Source organism: Anabrus simplex, chromosome 12 (assembly GCF_040414725.1).
Source record: "Anabrus simplex isolate iqAnaSimp1 chromosome 12, ASM4041472v1, whole genome shotgun sequence".
In the NCBI taxonomy this organism is placed as follows: domain Eukaryota; kingdom Metazoa; phylum Arthropoda; class Insecta; order Orthoptera; family Tettigoniidae; genus Anabrus; species Anabrus simplex.
This window is the reverse complement of record NC_090276.1, coordinates 11,665,473-11,688,080: the sequence shown is the minus strand read 5'-3', so window position 1 is coordinate 11,688,080 and position 22,608 is coordinate 11,665,473. Positions and strand designations below refer to the sequence as shown.

Genomic DNA, 22,608 nt, shown 5'->3' with positions numbered 1-22,608 from the left:
GGCCAGTGAATTCAGCTCCTCTTTTCTGCATCGTTAGCATCAGTTCTCTCTTCCTTTGAATTTCTTGTAGAACACTTTTGTTGTTCTCTTTTCAATCCATTTAATCCGTAGCATTTATCTCCAGACCCACATCTCAAATGCTTCCGGTCGTTTCTAATCCTGATCTCTGATTGTCCAAGATTCACATCCATACAAAAGAAATCACAAATTTCTTCCAAATTCCACAATCTAAATTTGGACTGATTAAAAGATTCCTCTTATTACTAAATGCCTATTTGGAAAATGCTATTCGCCTTTTTATATCTTTGCTGCACCTGTTGTCATTGGTGATCAGGCTTCCTAGACAAGGGAAACTGATGACCTGTTCCACTATCTAGTCAGTAAGCTTGATGTTGGTGTGAATTCATTCAGGATGTTACTCACAACTAGTACCTTGGTCTTCTTAACATTATGTGTAAGCATGAATCTGACAATGCTGATGACAATCCATTCAGCATCTTGGACAACTCTTTCTTGGAGTCTGTTACAATTGCACAAATGCATTGGATATGGTGTCCATTTACTTTTACTCCTTTGGTATTTGCCTTAAACTTGTTTATGGCTTCTTCAATGAACACATTAAAAAGGTACAGTGAGAGAGAACAGCCCTGCCTTACACCTTTCCTGAATTTTGCTGTCTGGATGCTTGTAGTTAGTTTTACGCAACTGTTGATATTATGATTGTAGCCATGGAACTTCCAGTTTTAATTGGAACCACATGGATAGGACTTATCATTTAAAATACCCCACTTTCACTACCTCATATCTGAACAATGGCTGTCATGGTGAGAAATAAGAGACGATACCATTCAGCTGTCATGGTCTCGGAATAAAAGACTAGGTGAATATTATATCGTACATATCATAGGGATTCTCTCACTGGCAAGAATAATGATGTCTTCCTATTAAGGTTCTGATTATGGAGTTCTTACGTATGTTCAATCCTCAGCCCGAAGGTTGGTTGGATCCTCAACAGCTCCACCATTACCTATCATAGATGGCCTAGGCATCGCTGAAGAGGCGTATGGGGAAATGAGGAGTGATGTAGTTTCCAGTTGCTTTCATCACTGAGCCAGAAGTTGCTATTACATATCAGTCTGCCAAACCCACTGGAATGCCCACACCAACTGACCCTATGAGCAACATTTTCCCACAATTCATAACAGGGACTGACTGCATAAGGAATGACATTACTAGCATTGCTCATACCTCGGTCACTTTCCTATTGTTCTGGTCCATACCGGAAGACATAGTGCACAGTAAACATTAGGTCTCACCAACAAAGGCATATGGGGATTTTATCTGAAAGAAAAATTAATTTGGAACCGAAAGCTTTGCTGAAAGCCCCTTTTCACTGTACACAATAATGCAGTCTTTTTTCTCTTTCTTATTCTTTTCTGCAATATCTTTTTCCCCCCTACAATTTTGCTTTATGTAGCACCGACACAGGTCTTATGATGACGATGGGATGAAGGGGTACGAGGGGGAGTGACCGTGGCCTTAATGAAGGTACAGCCCCAGAATTTGTCTGGTGTGAAAATGGGAAACCACTAAAGACCATCTTCTGGGCTGCCGACTGTGATATCTTATCTGACTCGTACCACTGCATTGGCCTCTTCCAAGACACTAATGTTTGTTCGATGCTCCTAATTATTCTTCGATGAATACAGTAACAACCGTCTCAGCTGATTGGTCTGTCTTGTTCCGAAAGCTGTGCTGGACAGGAACACATCCAACTTTCCATTCAGTCTACTCTCAGTTCTGTACAAATTCTAACCTACAGCACAGGCACACTCATTCACTCACACGTACACTTTCATCCACAGGAAGGAGAGACATAAAGGATATAAAAATGGCAAGAACTACGCACAAGAGAATATTAATACATTCAAGTACAACAAACAGTAAAACAATATTATACATATATTTATATATACATATATATTTTTTATATGAGGTTCCAATGTCTTTCTTCAAAGTTGAGAGTATTTTGTGGAACGATATACGCAAAACATCACAAACCTGAAGGCTCTTTTTGCAATTTTGACCACATTTTTATCACAGTGTGACGAGAAGTTGAGCAGTACACAGAGCCTACGAGTTGGATTTAAAAAAGTTGATTGTATGGCATAAAAATAAATAAATTACACATCTAGGCATCTCAATAAGTTCAGTCATGGAAACACTATTGTGGAAGGAGAAATCTTCTGGGGTTAATACAATTCCAATTAAAAAATTTACAGGGTTTTCTAGAAGTGAAATAATTTTACATACACTATAGTTATAAATGCTTAATTTGGAACCGAAAGCTTTGCTGAAATGTACCATGTAGAAACTCATATCCAACATCAACATAACTGGCAATTTCAAAAGAAAAACAGCATTTTAAAAGAAAAAAGAGTGGTATCTTATTATTTTTACTTCAACCATATGAATGTCATCTATTGAAGAAAGATTTCAGCATGGTTGTCCACAGGAAGAAGTTCTTTGCATCTCCACTACTGTCAGCACTTATCGAACAGACAAAATTGCCTTCAATGAAAAAGGTAACCGCAGAAATATAACCGAACCAACCATTGAGACTGATAGGTTGGCAAATGCAGAGTAGGATTCAGCCTACAAGTGGCTGGTTCGTCATCCGACCGACCAACTGAGGAGAGGACAGGTGGCTGTGGGACTTATGCTTGTAGCCTGGGGCATGATTACATCTTTCTTTATTGACTTCTACATCAGACTCAGAATCAAGAAAGATGTTTTCCATGCCACTGCCCTCGCAGCATTGAAGACATCCATCAGAATATTGAGATGACATTCATTGCCATGCTAATGCACTCAGTGCACTGCAAATCACAAATCCTTCCCTTTTTTACATTTATATTTGATTTCCCTTATTCATAACTACTGCAGGTGTTGTCTTCTTTTTGGTTCGAATGAGCCTACTTTGGACCACTGTTGGTATCTGATCTTTGCCCAGTATTGGCACATTTTTTACCGGTTAACTCCTTTCTCTCATCTGTTCTGTGGGGTACCTTTCTTCCAGGGTTTTTCCTGAAATCCATGGACTCGTACAGACCGCCTGTCTTAAAGATTTTATATTTCTAGTTCTTCAATGACCTTTTCAGTTTCTGTCAGCTAAGTGGTACCGATCTTCTTGTTCTGCCAGAAGATGAACAGGCAATTGGTCAGTCTTTTGTGAGGCAGTCTTACTGTACGGCCATAGAAATATACTCTCCCTTTCCTACCACAATCAGAGAGCATCTCTATATGTTTGTAGAGCTTGGAATTATGCCGTCTATGGAATTCCTCATCTTCCTTTACCTTTCCTGAGAATTCTCCTCTCTCTGACTTCCAGTTTCTCCATCAGACCTCAGGCTATTGATTTATAAACTTTGCATAATGTTCTGGATACTTCTGGTCTTCTATGAGCTAGTCCATGGTTAATTCAAGTTAACCTGCACTAGTCCAGTCTTGTTTTTGGTGGATACTAGGAATTCTACTGTAAAAATAATAATAGGAAGGCACTTTCATCATATTCCAAATAATCACGTAGATTAGCAGTGAGGAGACTGGAGTTTGTGATCCAGCCATTGACAGTTCCAGATTGTCCCTCTCTGAGCTGAGGGTGGCAAGGTAGGTTTACTTGTAAGGTTTTGCAAATGTTCAGTTTCAACCACTGGAAGCCTTCATTCAGCCAGCTTCTTATTTTCAATATGAGTCAGGTTCTCAAAGCCAAGGGTGTTTTCCATTTTGCATTATTTATGTATACTGTACTGGAATTGACCGTACATCAAGTATTTTTTAAATAAAATATGCCGTAAAGAATTTATAAGGTATAGGCGCGAGTATTTTTCAAGCGCTCACAAAAATAAAGTCTCACAGGGGCAAGTAATCAGCCTGCACAACACTACTTGCATCATTACCCAGCCAGCGCTTGTCAAGGATAGGTTGCGTCATACAGTCTCAAAACTTCCATCCAACAAAATTATCTATATCCTAAACCAATTGAGATATCGATTCAGAAACAATGGCATTTTATAGTGCACATGTTAATTTCTCCAAAATCAAATGCAGTAGTTAGGAATGACAGTGATTTTCCCTAGTGATTTATACTACATGGACACAAGTGCACTCACAGACATTCATAAAATGCAAGTGAAATTTCCAAGTGAACTGTGCTTCTAGTAGGTCACTACAAACATTCAGTTTCTTTAGAATTATAATTTTAACAGTACAGTTATTCCCTCAGACATTTTATTTTTTGATGTGAATAGGAATAAACTGTGTTATGATGAGTTCCAATGAACAGTGCAAATATTAATTTGGCAAAAGACTCTATGCAAGTGATAGAAGTCAAACTTAATTTTTTTTTTCTTATGGAAAGCCACCACAAGTTTCACAAGTATGGCTTATTTTTCTAATTTTACATTTGGGTTCTAAGTTAGAACGAAGCCAACAACTATCATTCACAAAGTGCTATGGTTTATGTAAATCATTCCGATACTCATGGGGGGAGGGGCAGTTAAATGTGGACACTTGCGTAACATAATCAGTGAGTGGTTACCCTGCGCCGGGACCTTTAAGAATCAACGACCACCCATTGCCGCTTACAACGGATCGTGGTTCTATGGTTTGGTTGCTGAACACGACAGATCGTGTTTCCATGGTTTGATTGCTGCCTTTAAGGGATCATGGTTCCATGGTTTGATTGCTGCCTATAAGGGATTGTGGTTCCATGGTTTGGTTGCTGTCTATAAGGGATCGTGTTTCCATGGTTGGGTCGCTGTTCATCAAGGAGGGTCTATGGAGACAACACTGTACCCAGCACAATTGTAAGGTGAACCTTATGTGAATAAATTCAGTTTATAATAATCTGAACTCAATGTAGTTAGGACCTCTCTCTGTACCCAGCTCCAGGTCTACATCCAGTGTGCCCTGTGTTTGAGATATCTTAACTTTCCAATATATCTAGTCGTGGCTTATTATTAAATAATTTCCTGGTACAATACAATATTCTCATTCTCTGGTCTTGACCACCTCTGTGTTAAACCGAATAACCTATAAAACTCTACTCTTTTGAGTTACTTTTTTCTGCAAAACTACACTTACGTTTTCACAGTATGTTCCATTTTTGCAGTGGAACTAAAATACTGCATGAAGAAAGACAGCACATAGTCAGCTAATAGTTTGTCAGAAACATACTATAGAGAATTTATATTTGAGTTTCGTTTGACGATTCACAATCACTTATTTGAGTCAAAAGGGATTTCTATTAGTACAAAGTTTGTGAAGGATTTATCAGTTTGCTAAACATTCAGAGTGCACAGGAGCATCTATTCTGAGGCATTGTCATATATGGTATTTGTGATGTGCTGTGTGAGGATAAATTAATGCATTGTACATTTTTGTGTATCTGCAGTTTAGGCAACAGGTCGTTTAGAAAACAAGTTTGAGAAACAGATCTACAACATCAGGAAGATAGACAAGAAGACAAACTTTTAACTTAGCCTTTCGTTCTTATGAATTACATGCTAATTTTTTGCTGCAGATGTAGGCACAACATGGGTTTAGTGTTGCAATTTTTGCTACACAGCTATAAACTACAAAGTACTTCTTCTTACTTTACAATGTTTAAGTATTATTATAAAAGTAGCCATAAGATCTCCTGAAATCCCAGATTTATGTGACCTGGTTACTGAACACACTGTTTGTTAATGAAGGCATATATATACGAAGGAAAATATTTCTTGGCATCGGAAAAATTGTTTGTTAGTCATCTGCAGTTTTAGGAATACCTTGATGATAGTAGATAAAGAATCAGATGCTTAAAATGGACACGAATTTGAGAGGAGATATTTTATTGAAAGATTCTGTTCAAAGCTGTAACACTTAAGGGAAAAAAAAAAAATCTCCAACAAGTACTGTCCTTGGCTGTGGTTCTTGAAACTATTCCTACACTTGTAGACATCAGGCTTGTGATGTTCACACTGATTCCACGACAATGTTGTAAGTACAGATTTGAGTGACAACCGTGGGCGATGCTGGCAACATCAAAGTCAAATGAAGTGACAATTAAAATTCTCATGACCAAAATATTGAGCATCAAAATTATATTGAGCAATATTTTATTTTTGTGCACTTCTAAAATCTCTGTCAACTCTCTACTGCTGTTAATGCTCTGGGTTGCACATTAAACTCTGTTTATTCTGAATAAAAACATGAGAGGGTTCCTGCTAAAGTAGCTCTTTTTGCACCTTCGATATTTTCTAAATCTAGCACTAATACAAGCTAGAAGATATCACAACAGAGGGCCTGATGATAAATGCAAAAAAGACCAAGTGCATTTGTACAAGTAGGAGCAAAGTACAACCAACTCTAAACAGCAGATGGTTTCAAATATCTGTGTTTCCTGATCTCAGCCTCAAAGGTGGCAGTCTCAAGTAACTGCCCAGACAACATTTACCAGTTTTAAATGGTGCTGTTGGAAAAGAAAAACCATCATCCTGCAGACCAAAATTAGGGTTTATAATGGGGCTATTATTCCACTTTATCTATATGGTTCCGAAACCAGGGTGCTGTTAGTTGCAGACCTGTGTAAGCTACAGGTACTTCAAATGCAGTGTTTACCTACAATTCTTGGCATCCCACTTTTAGTAAGACATGTCCTAATCAACCGATCAAAAATAAAGTTAGGGAGTTGCGACTCTGCTGCTTTGGCCGTATCTCTAGGAAGGAGAAAACTCAACTTCCAAAGCAACTATTGGAACGGTGTCGACCTCCTGATTGGAAAACTGCATGCAGAGCTCTAAAGACAATGTGGAACAGCCAAGTAGAAGCTGAGGTCAACAATGAAACAACAGAAGAAAGCAGCACAAAAAGACCATCAAGAATGTGCTTGCTATGGCCACCACAGAAAATAGTACGGGTGCCCTACCAGCTTCGGTCACTATTTTTTGCTGGCTCTAGAGTGAACAACTGACGAGTTATGATATAAGGCGAGAGACAGTGACCACCTTCATAGTTTATTTTAGTTCCTTGGGGAAACTAATTAATACGGTAACCTTGGATCGAGGAGGGGTATCCTCTTAAAGTGGATACTTATCACAGAAAAATAATTCTTTGATTAACTCATAAGTCCAAATCCAACCACCTTTTCCTGTATTAAAAATATAAAATTTAGATATGTCTGGCAGTTATCCCAATAAAAGAAGCCAGACAGACACTAAAAGCCACCCTGCAATTTGGATTTATTTTATAAAGATATAATAGAGTATGACTTTAAAACTTCTTGAGAAAACTTGGACTGAAATAGGCACAAGACTGACAACATTGTCATCCATCCTTGTACAACCTCCTCGAAACTACAACTTCTCAGCCTCAAAACCTGTTGCAAGACCCACACACGGGACTTAACCACAGCAGAGGAATGTCTTACCAATGTGTACTGAAAGAACATTCTGTTTCGTTTGGCACATACTCGCAAAATGCACCATTTTAATATTGTCCGAGCCACTTACGTCTTATGGCCGAGCATCAAAGACTACGAGCGACATTTTAAGATAAGTACAACAGTACTTTTGTTGTAAGGGTTAGAATATAAGATAGAAAATATTAAAACAACAGCCCTGAAATGTTCTTATGTGCAATAAAAAGATTACTTCATCAGCAACCCTCAATCTGTTCAATGAACAGTGTAAGTACGTAATATGTTAAAATGTAGCAGACAGAGTATTATGTTGATCTGTCAAGCTTCAGTCATTGTTACATGTTGTCATACACTGATTGAACTTGGACCATCTTAGTATGAAGAGTGCCTCTTAAAGAATTAATAAATAAATTATTAGTTAATTGAACAATACATGTTGGTCTCGTCTGCTCCTACGATATGTAAAGCTACTTGTCCCAACCCATTTTATTTTTATTTTCTTCCTTTTTTTTGGCACTGTCACAGTACTTGCTGCTAGTCCGTTCACTCCAAGCGAGCCTTGTAGCTTGTCTTCCAGATTTCGGCCAGCGTCACTGCCGAGTGGAACCGATGGAAGATGCACAGGGGTAATGTCACGCGTTGCACAATGGCCCACGCCAAGAACCCGTAGAAGTCCAGCTAGATAATGAGAAAATGTTCAAAGTTATTATTCAAAGCAGCTCAAAACCAAGAACAACTTCAAATAAAAATATACCTAGGTTTGCTCTTGTATATTTTAAACAATGACAAGATATTTTACTATTTAATGGTTGTTGCAGAGATGACATATTTACCCAGAATGGGGTTTAACATGTAGTTTTTACCATGAATTGCTGAAGAACTATGAGCTCTGCTGAAAAGGCAGGATTATTCTGTAGCATTTAAATGTAGTTAGTATTTACAGTTAATTCCACCATAGCCGGTCACAAGACCGGTTGAGAAAGGAGGAGTTTGAATGGTTGCTTGTGGGTCTTGGTGGGGGCACCAATGTCGAGTAGGTGTCACTAGTAAATACCGGGAAATGCTCTAGTAGGGGGGGGGGGGGGGCGTGTCCTTCTACGCAACCAGCAAATCCTACTCCCATCAATAGCTTAGGGGGAGGGATGAGGGCGAATAACTGGCACCTTAATACCGGAATGCCTCGGCTAAGGTATGGTAACAATGACAAGAGTCCCTGGTCCTCCAAGTTGGGGGTTGGTATGTGGGGCTAACAACTCCATCACCACAAAACTACATATTGTTCAGAAACCAAATCAAAATAACCGGACGGTCCCAAACTTACAACGACTAAAGTGCGCTAAATGGCAACGAAATGGATATATTGGAGCATGGAATGTGAGAACAATCTTTCAGGCTGGGGCCAGTAGAAAATTGGAGGAGGAATTAGTTAAATATCAGATAGATGTGGCAGCATTACAGGAGATAAGATGGAAGATAATGGAGGTGGCAGATATACAGCACTATATTTTGTTCAATAGTGGAGAGGAAGAAAATAGAATAGGGCAGGGTTTATGGTAAAAAAATTGTTCAGTTATAATATGATTGAATATGAAGCAATAAGCCCCAGACTGTGCCGGTTAGATTGAAAGGGAGATGATGATGATGACAGTATCACTAATTAGTGTCCACGCCCTAACAGAGGATGCGAAAGGGGATGAGAAAGAACAGTTCTATGAAAAAAGTGGAGCAAGTATATTACAAGTTGCCCAAGTATGATGTTAAAGTTGTCCTAGGGGATTACAATGCCAAAGTAGGCAAACAGAAAGAAAAGCACCCAGTGACAGGATATCACAGTAAACACTAAGAATCCAATAAGAGCAGATGGAAATTGATTTTGCCTTTAGCAAGGAGCTGGTGATTAAGAGCACATGGTTTCCCCATGCGGAGATCCATAAAGAGACATCGATATCTCCGGATGGTCTGACAAAGAACCAAATAGACCTCGTGCCGATAGATGCGTGACATGCCTCCAATATAATGGATGTGAGAAGCATGCGTGGTGAAGACAGTGATTCAACTCACATACTAGTGAGGAGCAAGTTCCAAGAAAGACTGGCAATTAAACCCAGAGACAGAGCTGAGCAGTTCAAGGTCTATAATGTAGAACTGTTAAGGGATGAGAAGGAGGAAGAGTATAGAGACCAGCTGCAAAGAAAACTACACATGGGCAGAAACAGGGATGTGGACATTAATACAATGTGGGAAGAAACGAAGCTAGCAATAAATATAAGAGCATGGGAAGTACTTGGAGACAGAAGGAAACAGAATAGAAATAAATGGTATGATGAAGAAGTAAGTAAGGTTCTGGAAGAGAGAAATCTGGCCCGACTAAGAATGCTACAGAGACCCACCCGAAATAATATAGCAGTTTTTAAAGAGAAATGGAGAATAGCAAATACATTGATAAGGAACAAGAAAATAATAGAAGAAAGGAAGAGAGTGGATGAAATGCAGAAGAATTTTGAAAACAAACAAGGTAGAAAATTCTTCAATGGGGTTGGACAAGTAAAGAAGGGATATCATCCTAGAGTGAATATGCTTAAGGATGAGACTGATGGACTGATTGTTGGGAAAGAACAAATTCTGGAAAAATTGGCAAAACATTTCAAAACATTACTTTCTGTTCAGACCAATAAATGAAGAAAGAGAAGTATCAGGTAGTATGGAAACTTCAGAGAGAGATGAGGAGGAGGAATGTGGAGACGAGTGTGAGGGGGAAGAGAGGAATGAGGAGAATGGAGATGAGGATGAAGACGATAATGGGATCACCATCGATTGAAGAAATAAGAGAAATTATAAAACAATTGAAGAACAGTAAAGCCCCAGGAAATGAACTCATAACGGCAGAAATGGTAAAACATGGAGAAGTGTTGGTGAGGAAAATACATGAGATAATTAAAAAGGTATGAGAAACAGGTAAAATGCCAGAGGACTGGACACTAGCAAATATATGCCCTATACATAAGAAGGGGTCACGCATGCAATGCAAGAATTATCATGGTATAGCCTTACTGAGTATAGTATACAAAATCCTCTCTACAGCCATAACAAAGAGAGTTAGTAGTAGAGTAGAAAGAATTTTAAGGGAGTACCAAGCTGGTTTCAGACCTGGAAGATTAACGACAGACCATATTTTCACCATGAGAATGACTCTGGAAAAGACATATGAATGCAACGTTCGACTAGGACATCTTTTTATAGATTTTAAACAAGCCTATGACAAAGTTAAGAGATCGACATTGTGGGAAACAATGAAGGAGTTTAAATTCCCATAGAAGTTAATAAAATTGACTAAGATGACCCTGGAGAACAGCAGAAGTCTGGTAAAAGTGCAGGGAAGTCTGTCAAGATCTTTCAGAACCAAAGAAGGCCTAAGGCAAGGAGATCCCTTATCACCAGTGTTATTTAACCTAGTGTTGGAGAAAGCTGTAAGATCAGTAACTACTAATCCGGGTGGTAATATTTACAATAGACTGATCCAAATTTTGGCTTATGCAGATGATGTGGTGATATCTGCTAGAAGTAACGAGGCAATTACAACTGCCTTGAGGGAAGCTGAAACATGCGGCTGGGTCCTTGGGTTTGGAGATAAGTGAGGGTAAATCTAAATATATGGTAAAGGAGAGAAGTGAAAGGAACACAAAAAACTCCAAGTGGATGATTACATCTTTGAAGCAGTAGATAGCTTCACATATCTTGGCTCAGTAAGAACATCAGAAAATAAAGTTGAGACAGATATTGTAAATCGTATTAAGGCTGCTAACAGATCCTACAGAGCACTGTACCCCTTCTGAGAAGTAAACACTTAAGCAGAAAATTAAAACTGACTCTCTACAAAACAATAATTAAACCTGTACTTATGTATGGGAGTGAGGCATGGGTATTGACTGAGGTCACAGAGAGGAGATTAAATGTGTGGGAAATGAAAGTAGTGAGGAAGATATTTGGACCGGTGAAGGAGGGAGATTTATGGAGAATCAGAACAAATGAAGAAACAAGATTATTGTATAAGGATCTGGACTTTGTGACCTCAGTAAAAATGAGACGAATTGGATGGCTGGGGCATGTGCAATGGATGGAAGAGGGAAGACTTTCAAGGAAGGCACTGACAGGGCACCATGGAGGCAATAGAAGGAGAGGTCGGCCCCGGATGAGATGGCTGGAGGATGTGGAGACTGTTCTGAGGACCGTTGGAGACAGGAGGTGCCGTAGGCGTGCTGAAGAACGGGACAACTGGAGAGCTGTGGTGAAGGAGGCTAAGGTCCTTAAAGGACCATAGAGCCATGGAGTAAGTAAGTATTATTTACAGTTATAAGAATTAAAGGAATGTCCACCTATTCAATACATCATCATCATCCTAAACCATCTCCAGTTTCCCGGGTGTGGTATATGAGCCTCCTCCATCTCATCCTGTCCTTGTATCATTCTTCCTCCACCAACTTGTCCCAATCATGACCTCTCAGCAGTACATCGCTCTTAACTAAATCTATCCATTTCCTTCGTGGCCTTCCCACGGGTCGTCTTCCTTCTACCTTTCTGTCAAATTCCTTCCTTGCAATTCTGTTTACTGGCATCCTCTTCATGTGGCCAAACCACTTCAGTCTTGATATCTGAATCTTATTAAGGAGAGAATCATCTATTCCTACTTCTTCTCTAATTTTCTCATTCCTAATCTTGTCTTTCCTGGTTTTCTGGATCATAGTGCGTAGGAATTTCATTTCAGCTGCCTGAAGTTTGGAATTATCTCTATTGGTCAGTGTTGTGGTTTCGAGACTGTATGTAAGAATTGGTGTATAATAGGACTTGTACAATGTCATTTTTGTTTTCATGGGTATTTGCTCATCCCACAGCAGGTGTCTTACCTGGTGGTAAAATTGTGCTGCCTTATTGATTTGATTGTTCACCTCATGTTTTGCTAGGTTGTCATTTGATATAACGCTACCCAAGTATTTGAAAACTGGAACGCTGTCCAGTTGAGCTTCATTTAACATGACTATTGGTTCTGCTCCTTCCCCATACACTTTCATCACCAACGTCTTGGTCTTGCTGATGTTTAAACCATATTTCTTAAACTCCTCATTCCAGCTTTGTATTCTCTCTCCCAATTCCTCTTCTGAGTCACTCCAGATTGCAACATCATCTGCAAATATGAAGGCTTTGATATCTCCATGTTCTTTCCTTTTAATAGATTTCATTACTACATCCATCACAATAATAAATAGAAGTGGTGACAATGAGCTGCCTTGCTGCACTCCTCTCTTTGTTTCAAACCAGTCCAACAAACCACATCCTACTTGAATACAGCTTCTGTTCCCACTATACAACATTTTCACTTTGTCTATGAGGCTGTCTCGCACTTGAAGTTCTTTCATGCATTGCCAAATTCTTTCCCTTGGTACACTGTCGTATGCTTTCTCAATGTCCAAAAATATTAGAAATAAAGGCTTGTTCTTCTCCCAGTATTTTTCCATTAGCATCCTAATTGCAAATATAAGGTCTGTAGTTGACCTTCCTGGTCTGAAACCAGACTGCTGTTCTTCCAAAATTGGTTCCACAATATCTCTGATTCTGGTCTCTATTATTTTTTCCAATATTTTCAGGACATGAGACAGTAGTGTGATACCACGGTAATTAGTACATTTTCGTCGGCTTCCTTTCTTAAACAGGGGTACAATGATGCCCATCTTCCAGTCCTCAGGAATAGTATTTTCCTCCCATATCTTGTTGAGCAGTCTATAGAGCCACTGGATTCCTGGAACTCCCGCTGCTTTCAGCATATCTGCACTTAGTTCATCTATGCCCACTGCCTTTCCTTTCTTCATGCTCTTGAGCGCATTTTCAACCTCAAGCCATGTAATTGGTGGTTCAGTTGTGGTTCCTCGACTTGGCTCTCCTCTATCCGTTGTTATGTTTTCTGTATCTCCATTCAGCAGCTTTTCGAAATAGATCTTGAGTTCTTGTTTAATTTCTCCCTCTTCTTGTGCCAGAGTTCCATCATCACATTCTATTGCTTTTATGGCCTCTTGATCCCTTCGCTTGTTTTTCACTACTCTGTATAGCAATTTCATATTTCCTCTACTGTCCTCTTCCAGTTTGTCTGCAAACTCATTCCATTTCTTCTCTTTTTCTTCCCTTACAATGTTCTTTACAGCAAGTTTCTTGTTCCTGTATGCTCCTTGAAGTCTTTGTATTTCTTGTTCATTTCGTTCTTGTCCCTGTTTTTGTTTTTCTTTGTCCAGTGCCTTCTTTATTCGGTTTCTTTCTTTCACCACTGTTTTCACTCTATCATTCCACCATGGTGTCTCCTTTTTTCTTTTGATAGAACTTGTAACTCCACATAGGTTTTTGGCTTCTCCCACAAAGGTGTCTTTGAAGACCTTCTATTCTTCATTAACGCTGGTTACTTCACACTTCGGCAAACTCTGTTGAATCCTTAGTTTGTATTCTTCCTTTATTTGGACTTTTTGCAACTTCCAAGTTTTAACCCTTGGCTTTTTCGTAATAAGTTTCTGCGTTTCATTTGCCTTATGTTTGAAGTCTACTACTAACAATCTGTGGTCACTGTCCATGCTTTCACTAGGGATGACCTTTACATCTGTGATGTATCTGCCACCATCTTTATTTGTGACTACGTAGTCAATCAATGTTCTATACTGGCCATCCTAACTGTACCTTGTTATTCTGCGACTGTCTCTTTTTTTGAAGAATGTATTTTTGATTATAAGATCATTTCTTCTGCACAGATCTAATAGTTGTTCTCCTTCTGGGTTCCTTTGTCCAAATCCATGTGGACCAATGATGTTCTCGTACCCAAGTCTGTCTACCCCAACTTGCGCATTTAGATCTCCAATAATAATAACATTTTCCTCATTAACTGTATCTTCCAGGTCTTGCCGAAATTTCTCTTTGTCTTCCTCACTGCAGCCTGTCTGTGGGGCATACACTTGTATGATGGTGTACTTAGTGTTCTCCAGTTTCATGAACATTTTAATGATTCTATCACTTTTGCAGATAACTTCAGCTGTAGCATCAGTCCTTTCGTTAATTAAGAATCCAACACCATTTTTCGCTACCTTCTCCTGTCCACTCCAGTATAATTTATAACCTCCACGAAGTGTCTTACTTCCAATCCCTTTCCATTTGGTCTCACTTAATCCCAATATTGATATTTTTCTTCTATCCATCATGTCTAGGAGTTCTTCTAACTTTCCAGTTAATGACAGAATGTTCATAGTTCCAATTCGATATTTGGGTCTCTTTTTTTATTTGGGGTTTCCTTTCAGAACATTGTATATCATCAGCCTTACGGTCATCATACTTTACAATTGTCTGAGAGGACGTGTCAGTCCGGTCTATAATATTCTTTCCGAGGCTCTTTTTCTTATTGAAAGCAACTGTACTCAATACTCTCCTGCTGACTTGCTAGGCCTAACGCATAAGAGGATTTTCTTTCAGGGTTTACTCCCTTAGCCTTTGAGGATGACTTCCTCGTCCTACAAGGCAGTAGGTTCCATCTGTACACCCCAGAAGGATGGGTTGCCTCTTCCGCCATCTCCGCCGTACCGAAGTCCATCTTCTCCGCCGTAGATGCCGTTGAGGTCTTCACCCTTAACCCAGGGCAAGGGCCCTCCATATTTATGACCCCTGGAGAGAGGGTGTCCCAGTATTTTAAAACCCCCAGGAATTGGGCTACCTGTTGGTCCGCGGGTTGTATTGGTTATTTCAACCAGCCCTACATACTGTAGGGGCCCCCTATCCGCCACCTGGGGATGCGCTCTGTAGGGGTCAGGTTCCCCTGGTTACTTATTGGAAGTTAACCCCACCCACAAGGAGGAAATGAGAACAAAACTGTTGAGATATAAGGGATGATCAAAAAGTTTCCATTCAACGGCCGTACAGTCCTAAATCAGGATGTCAATGAAGCCAAATTGCTGTAAGCATTGAGGCACTCATCCCACAGATGCACCAGGTTGAAGATTCTCATGTGGTAAGACATTGTGTCCTGATGCGTGAAGAAGTCGGTAACCACCTGCTGCACATCCTTGTCCGACAGGAAGTGTTGACCCTTCAAGGCCTTTTGCAGGCAACTGAAGGAGTCATAATCACATGGAGAGATCAGGTACTCGAGTGTCTCCCACTTGAGTTGGCGTACCTTCAGGATGAGGCTGGCCTCCCAGAGCGACCGGCGTCGTGTGTCGAAATGTGACCTGCGCGGAACTTGGTGCACCATTCTGTAACAGTGGTTTTCGACGGTCATGCTACCACATACACAATCTTCATTCTGCGATGGATGTCCACCAGCGTTTGTCCTTCGGCAGCCAAGAACAGAATAACAGCACGTTGGTCCTGTTTGGACACGTATGGCAATTACGTTTTCATAGTTCACGTGACCGCATTTAACGCACACACCTCGGCACGACACGACTGCCACACTAATCCCTTTGCCTACATGTCCATGCTTATATACCCACATCAGAGCTGCACTATGCTGCATGTCCACTACAGCAACGCCCTCAAATGGAAATGTTTTGATCACGCCATATAATTTTGGAATTTTATCACAGCAATCCAATGACTGACATACTTTTAAATTGTATGCAGTAGTTCTCTGTCAGCTTTGATGGGATCTGTCTCCATTTTAAGAAATTGTCTATTAACATAATCAACACAAAAAAAAAAAAAATAGTTCATAATATTATCACTTTTAATTTCTTAGTAGTTCCAAATATTTTGTCACCTCTGCCATCCTTCTCCTGGGAGAGGTGTTTGGTGGCCAAAACAATAAAATCTGGAAAAACAGGTTTTCTAGCCTATCTTCCATACAATGCATATGCAAGCACAAACCTGCACGGGGTTGGCGAACACTTTCTGAACCTCGAAGGTGTAGATGACCCACATGGTGACATTGCAGATGAGCAGGAAAGTCACCACCTGGCGGCCTGGTTTACTGCGATCATGTTCCGGCAAGTGAACCCGACGACGAGCCACGTCTGCGATGAACAGTAACTGCAATACCACCTGCATAAACAGAGAACAACATACAGTTAGCATCACCTGAGAAACAAGACTGTTATATCTCATAGCAGTTTCATAGATTTTGTGTGTCAAGATAAGGTTCTAATTTTTTTAAACTTAAGAGGCACAACAATGTCACAACCACAATGAACTATTGCACCATCTTTCACTTTTCTTTGCATATTGTCATAATTACAACCCAGCAGGGCCAGTTCCATTATTGGAAATTAATGCTCTAAGTGGACATTATGGTGACAAACTGTATTTTCAGCAAAATACAAGCAATTTTGAAGAATGCATTATCTTTCTTCATTTAAATTTTTAAAATGTTATAAATGTGTTCAGACTTTGTTTCATTCTTAGCATACAATGGTGGCTGGACACTTAATCATGAAGTCAGCTGAAAATCCATGCATACGCAATATTGATCTTTGTTTCCATCTACTACAGACCAGAGAGTATAACGACTCTGATACTTTGACTCTCTTAAATGGAGGTCGTTCCCTGGAGGGAACAAAGTGAGGAACATATACGAAGGTGTGCTGTTTGTAATATTTCAATGGTTTATTTTTAAATGACAATAATTGCCAGTTGTCATTAGATTTTAAAAACTAATTTTTTTTCGGTGTTATACTGGAAAGCAAAACGGGTCATTCTCAACTTATACAATAACTATACGTATGTATGTGTGATGTGGAACAGGAAATCATTCCATGTAATAAATTTCATATTGCATTCAATACAGACTTACAATTAAGATATAATAAACATTTTGGTAAAAAAGAAGTTATATTGGTAAAATCCACCTTTCAATATTTTTACACACTCACCTATTAGTGTATGTTCTATTACATGGCCTTTTTCAGCTAATCAGTGTTGAATGGCATTATGATATGAAATGAATAAAACATAAAAAATGTGAATGACAATATGATGTTCACATTTCAAATCTTGAAATTGTTGAATTGAAAATTAAGTTCAGCCAAATGGTCATTGAGTAAAATGTTATTTACAATTGTTTTATGCATCGCACATGTACTCATTCTACAATAGACATCCTGTTCTATTAGACCGATAGATTTAACTTTGCAATCTACATCTGTTTTACTGTGTTCCTTCTTGATATGGTCATCTGTAACATTTTTATATTTATTATTTATTAACATATTTTATGCCCTCATTTGAACACTGAAATCAAACCATATGCATCTAAATCCTCAAAGAATTAACTGGAATTTAATTTTAATCATCTTCCTCCTCCTCTCCCAAAACCTTTTCATTCTTTCCGACCTGGCTGCCCGGCATTGTTTTCAGCAAAGTTTTCTTATATGTTTGTTCTTCAGAATCCTTTCCTTTCCTCTATTTGCAATTGGTTGCATTGTAATATTTAATTCTTCTAAATCGTCTTGGATTCTTTGAACCAATTATTTTCTGTTTTACTTTTCCAAAAATAGTTAAATAGTTGTTTCAATAGCCTGGTTTCATCTAATGTTTATATCCGACAGAAAAAGGCTATCCTCCTTTTCCTCATTGTGTCCATTATTGACTCACTTTCCCGGTATACCACCGCATTAGGCAACAACCTCCATTGTCCATCTACATGGTGCGTTTTATTCATGATTGTTCTAATAATCCTTCTATTACCTGGTCCTTTAGGGTAACAGTGTTAGGTGCTGTGATCTTATGGGCTGTTTTATGAAAGATTAAGTATTTTGTTTTAGTCATATTTATGATCACTTTTTGAGATAAAGCCCAGTCTGATAACTTGTTCAAGTCACAATTTATATCTTCCATAGTTTGTGTTTCACTTGAGTCATTTATAAGTTATTAAGATATCGTTGGCAAATAATTTACATTTTCCCTTTAGTGTCAAACATTGTATGTCATTAATTTAAATCAAAAATAGAATAGAACCTAATACTGAGCCCTGCAGTACTCCCGTTTTTGTTTGTTGCTTAGAACTTTTACTCGGTCTAGAAAGCCAAGAATAACGGCCGAGAGAATTTGTCGTGCTGACCACACGACACCTCGTAATCTGCAGGCCTTTGGGCCGAGCAGCGGTCGCTTGGTAGGCCAAGGCCCTCCAAGGGCTGTAGTGCCATGGGGTTTGGTTTGATTTTTTTTTTTAGTATCAATAATCATCACATACTGTGTTTGGTTTGATAAATAATTTTGGAACCATTTGTGTGCTAAACCACTAATTCCTGCTATTTTTAACTTGTTCAGAAGTATTTTGTGGTCAACCAGGTTAAAAGCTTTTTTAAGATCTATGAGTAGCCCTGCTACTTTTGAACATCAATTACTGTATCAAATATAGCATTATCAGTTCCTCAATTTGGGAGAAACCTATGTTGATTATTGGAAAAGTAATTAGTTATACACAGAAAATTTACCAATCTAATTTTTACTACTATTTCTATGAGTTTTCCAATGTCAGATAATATACTAATTGGCCTGTAATTGGATGGATCTGTATTATCTCCTGATTTAAAGATAGGTACAATTCTGGGACATTTGAGTAATTGCGGTATTTCTCCATTGAGAATTGAATGGTTAATAATTTCCACAATATATGGCACTAAACTTTCAACACAGGTTTTTAACATGACATCGGTTATTTTATCTTCTGTTAAATTTTTTTATTTTTTAGAGAAGTGATAATTTTGAGCACTTCACATTCATCAGTTGGAGACATGAAAATACTATTAGTTTGACTTTCAGCTGTTGTGCTGCCATGAAATTGCTCATCTTCAGGAAGACCTTCTCTTATATTTTTAGCTATGTTAACATATAGTTCATTTAGATTATTGCATATGTCCTAATGTGTTTGTAATGCTGACATCATTTACCACCAGATGGTTGATTCCATGGTTATGTCCAAGCCTCCTATTTAACACTTCATTGACTACATACCATATTTCTTTTTTGGTTTTTGCAATTCTGTAATCTGTGTTCATAATACCTTTTTTGTAACTCTTTTTATTTTATTACTGATTCTTTTGTATTCTTCAATTACTTCTGCAGAGGGTTTTTTTATTTTAGTTTTCAAAAACAGTGAGTCTTTGACATGAATAAGTGTTAGTAAATCTTGGGTAACCCAAGGTTTTAGGGGAATGTCTTTGCGGTTCTTTCCTTCTATTGAAATTAAGCTGGTTTCAATTCCCGTGCTAATATACTCAACTTTATTATAATAAGTTTTTATGTCCCTTTCCTCACAGTTAAATTTATTTTGTAGGATGTATGTAAGTTGGGTATACTGATTTAATTTGTTGTAATTTACAAATTGCTTGCCACTATCTTTGATTAATGGTACTTCTTGAACTGATTTTTCACTAGAAATTTCACACACCAGTAGTTAGTGATCACTTATTTGTTATATTGAATACATGACATTTTTTACTACTGTTTGTGACCAGTACGTGATCAATTAATGTGGAGGTCGTTTTCGATACTCTAGTTGGGTATTTGTTATTAGATGTTATATAGCCGTAAGTTGTTATTAAATTGTCGCACAAAGTTCTGTTTCTGGAGGCTGAGAATAAGTCTATATTTGTATCTCCAAGTATTACTGAAGTATGCCCTGAACTACTATTTAGGATATTTTCTAGATCAAACATAAAACTTGGCAAGTTACTTTTCTGTGGGTTATAGATGGTAATGATTTCATATCTTCGATTTCCTTTTGTAATCATGACCTTTTTTTTTTTTTTTTGCTAGTTGCTTTACGTCGCACCGACACAGATAGGTCTTATGGCGACAAAGGGACAGGAAAGGGCTAGGAGTGGGAAGGAAGCGGCCATGGCCTTAATGAAGGTACAGCACCAGCATTTGCCTGGTGTGAAAATGGGAAACCACGGAAAACCATTTTCAGGGCTGCGGACAGTGGGGTTCGAACCTACTATCTCCCGAATACTGGATACTGACCGCACTTAAGCAACTGCAGCTATCAAGCTCGGTGTAATCATGACTTGCAGTATGCTATGAGATTTATTTACTTCCTTTATGACATTGCTTTTCCATTTGTTTGAAACATAAAGCAAAACACCCCCCAACTATCTGCTCTCTTACCACATGATGAGAAATGTAGTTTTTTATTTCAAAAGCCTGGATTAGTTTGTTGGTTAACCAATTTTTGGAGAGTGCAAGAATATCTACTTCTTTAATCTGATCTAAGATAATTTGGATATCATCAAATTTATTTTTCATGCTTTGTGCATTTATTTTGTATTCAGGAATCATTCAAGGCAAATATTTTCGCACTGCAAGTTGTGTGGTTAAGCTTATTTTTAATATGTATAACTTTTGCTTTCTCAACGATGCATGTGTTTCTACATTCGTCCCTGTTTTTATTTCCTCGTAAGATGTGTATTGTTTAATGTAACACCTTGTGTAAAAAATGGGGTTAAATGAAGGAGTTATATCATGTTCAAGATCATGCTTTCACGTCTCTGCACAATATTTAAAATGAAATTTACCGTTGGTCTTTATAGCTATTGTTGAGAGTGAAGGAGAATTTCCTGCTGTGTATGTTTATCAGGAACTCAAGGGAGACTTCATTAGTTAGTCGGAACATAGAAAAATGATGAACTCTTCTCAGAAGAACTCTTAAGGTTTCACTTTACTTTTTCCTGCCTGCTGGCTCTTCAGAAATGTGTGCGTGTGTGTTTTGTATTCAGGAATCATTCAAGATGAATATTTCCGCACTACAAGATGTGTGGTTAAGGTTATTTTTAATATGTATAACTTTTCCTGTTTTCATCTCCTTGTAAGATGTGTATTGTTTAATTTCCTGTTGTGTATGTTTATCAGGAACTCAAGGGAGACTTCATTAGTTATTCGGAACATAGAAAGAATGATGAACTCTTCTCAGAAGAACTCTTAAGGTTTCACCTTACTTTTTCCTGCCTGCTGGCTCTTTAGAAGTTGTGTGCGCATGCGTTTTGTATTCAGGAATCATTCAAGGCAAATATTTTCGCACTGCAAGTTGTGTTGTTAAGCTTATTTTTAATATGTATAACTTTTGCTTTCTCAACGATGCATGTGTTTCTACATTCGTCCCTGTTTTTATCTCCTTGTAAGATGTGTATTGTTTAATGTAACGCCTTGTGTAATATAAATGCCTACATGCTGGCCTATTTCCCACATTTTGGCTGATGATGACGCAAAACAGCGTTGAAACTAGTTCCAAGTGCAAATACATGTTATAAATAAACTATAACATTTTTGTATTGAAAAGGTGGACCGTTTTAAGTTTTCCTATCATCCATTTGTGCATTTATGTGCAGGACTTTCAATTCACATGATCTACTTTCTAAAATTCTACATTTTATATCATTATTTAGGGTTTCACATTTAAATTCCTCTACTTTAAGAAATTTGTTTTCAGGACCCATGTTTGGTTATGTAAGGGCAAATATTGAAATTAAGAGAAGAAAGCTTGGAATTGAAGTGGGTACAACACAAGGAAAGATTACCTTGTTGTTTCCAGATCAGGTGAAGTGAGCAAGTTCGTGCAGAACTTCAGGTTTTACCACAAACCTCGAAGGACTGTCCTGGAACTTACGGATATACACTTTGCAGTCCATGTGCCTAATATTTTTCCCTGTTGCCGTAGCTCACAGCATTTTTTTGGCGAGGGTCTCATTCCTAGGTGTTAAGTGCTCGTTGAGATAGATGTTATTTACCGAACTATATCAGATTTTGTTCGTTTTTAGTGTCTCTTTTTTTCTGTTGTTGTTGTCTGCTACTGAGGATTTCTTCTTTCTTCCATCAATTAATAAACTTCACGATGATCGGTTGTGGTCCAGGTTTCGTGCACTAAGGAAGCCGTTCTGTTATCTTCATGGAAATAATATGTAATATGTGTAGCCGTGTATAGTCATGGTTACCCGAGGCCTGTCAGCTGTGTTTACATTGAGTAATGCTGTATACGTGTTGTACTAGGCATGTTTATCTGTGAATGCGATTGTCTCAGTTGAATTTGCTATATAAAAGCGGCAAATATGAATGAAGAAGAAATACTTATGCATGTTTATTTAGACAGCAGTGACAATGATTATTTATTTGAATTAGACAAAGTTTAGAGAACTGTT

General features: G+C 38.3%; 1 protein-coding gene across 2 annotated transcripts in view; it reads right to left on the bottom strand.

Moving 5' to 3' along the window:
* Nucleotides 1-540: 540 nt before the first annotated feature.
* The window catches only part of OtopLa (Otopetrin-like a), a 415,689-nt gene continuing 393,621 nt past the window's right edge, over nucleotides 541-22,608 (bottom strand). For both annotated transcript variants that reach the window (XM_068229841.1, XM_067156226.2), the window contains 2 exons: nucleotides 16,346-16,519; nucleotides 541-8,140 (listed from right to left, as the gene is read on the bottom strand). In XM_068229841.1, coding sequence (XP_068085942.1) covers nucleotides 8,006-8,140; nucleotides 16,346-16,519 — 309 coding nt within the window. In that variant the 3' untranslated portion in view covers nucleotides 541-8,005. The remainder of the gene's footprint in view (nucleotides 8,141-16,345; nucleotides 16,520-22,608) is intronic.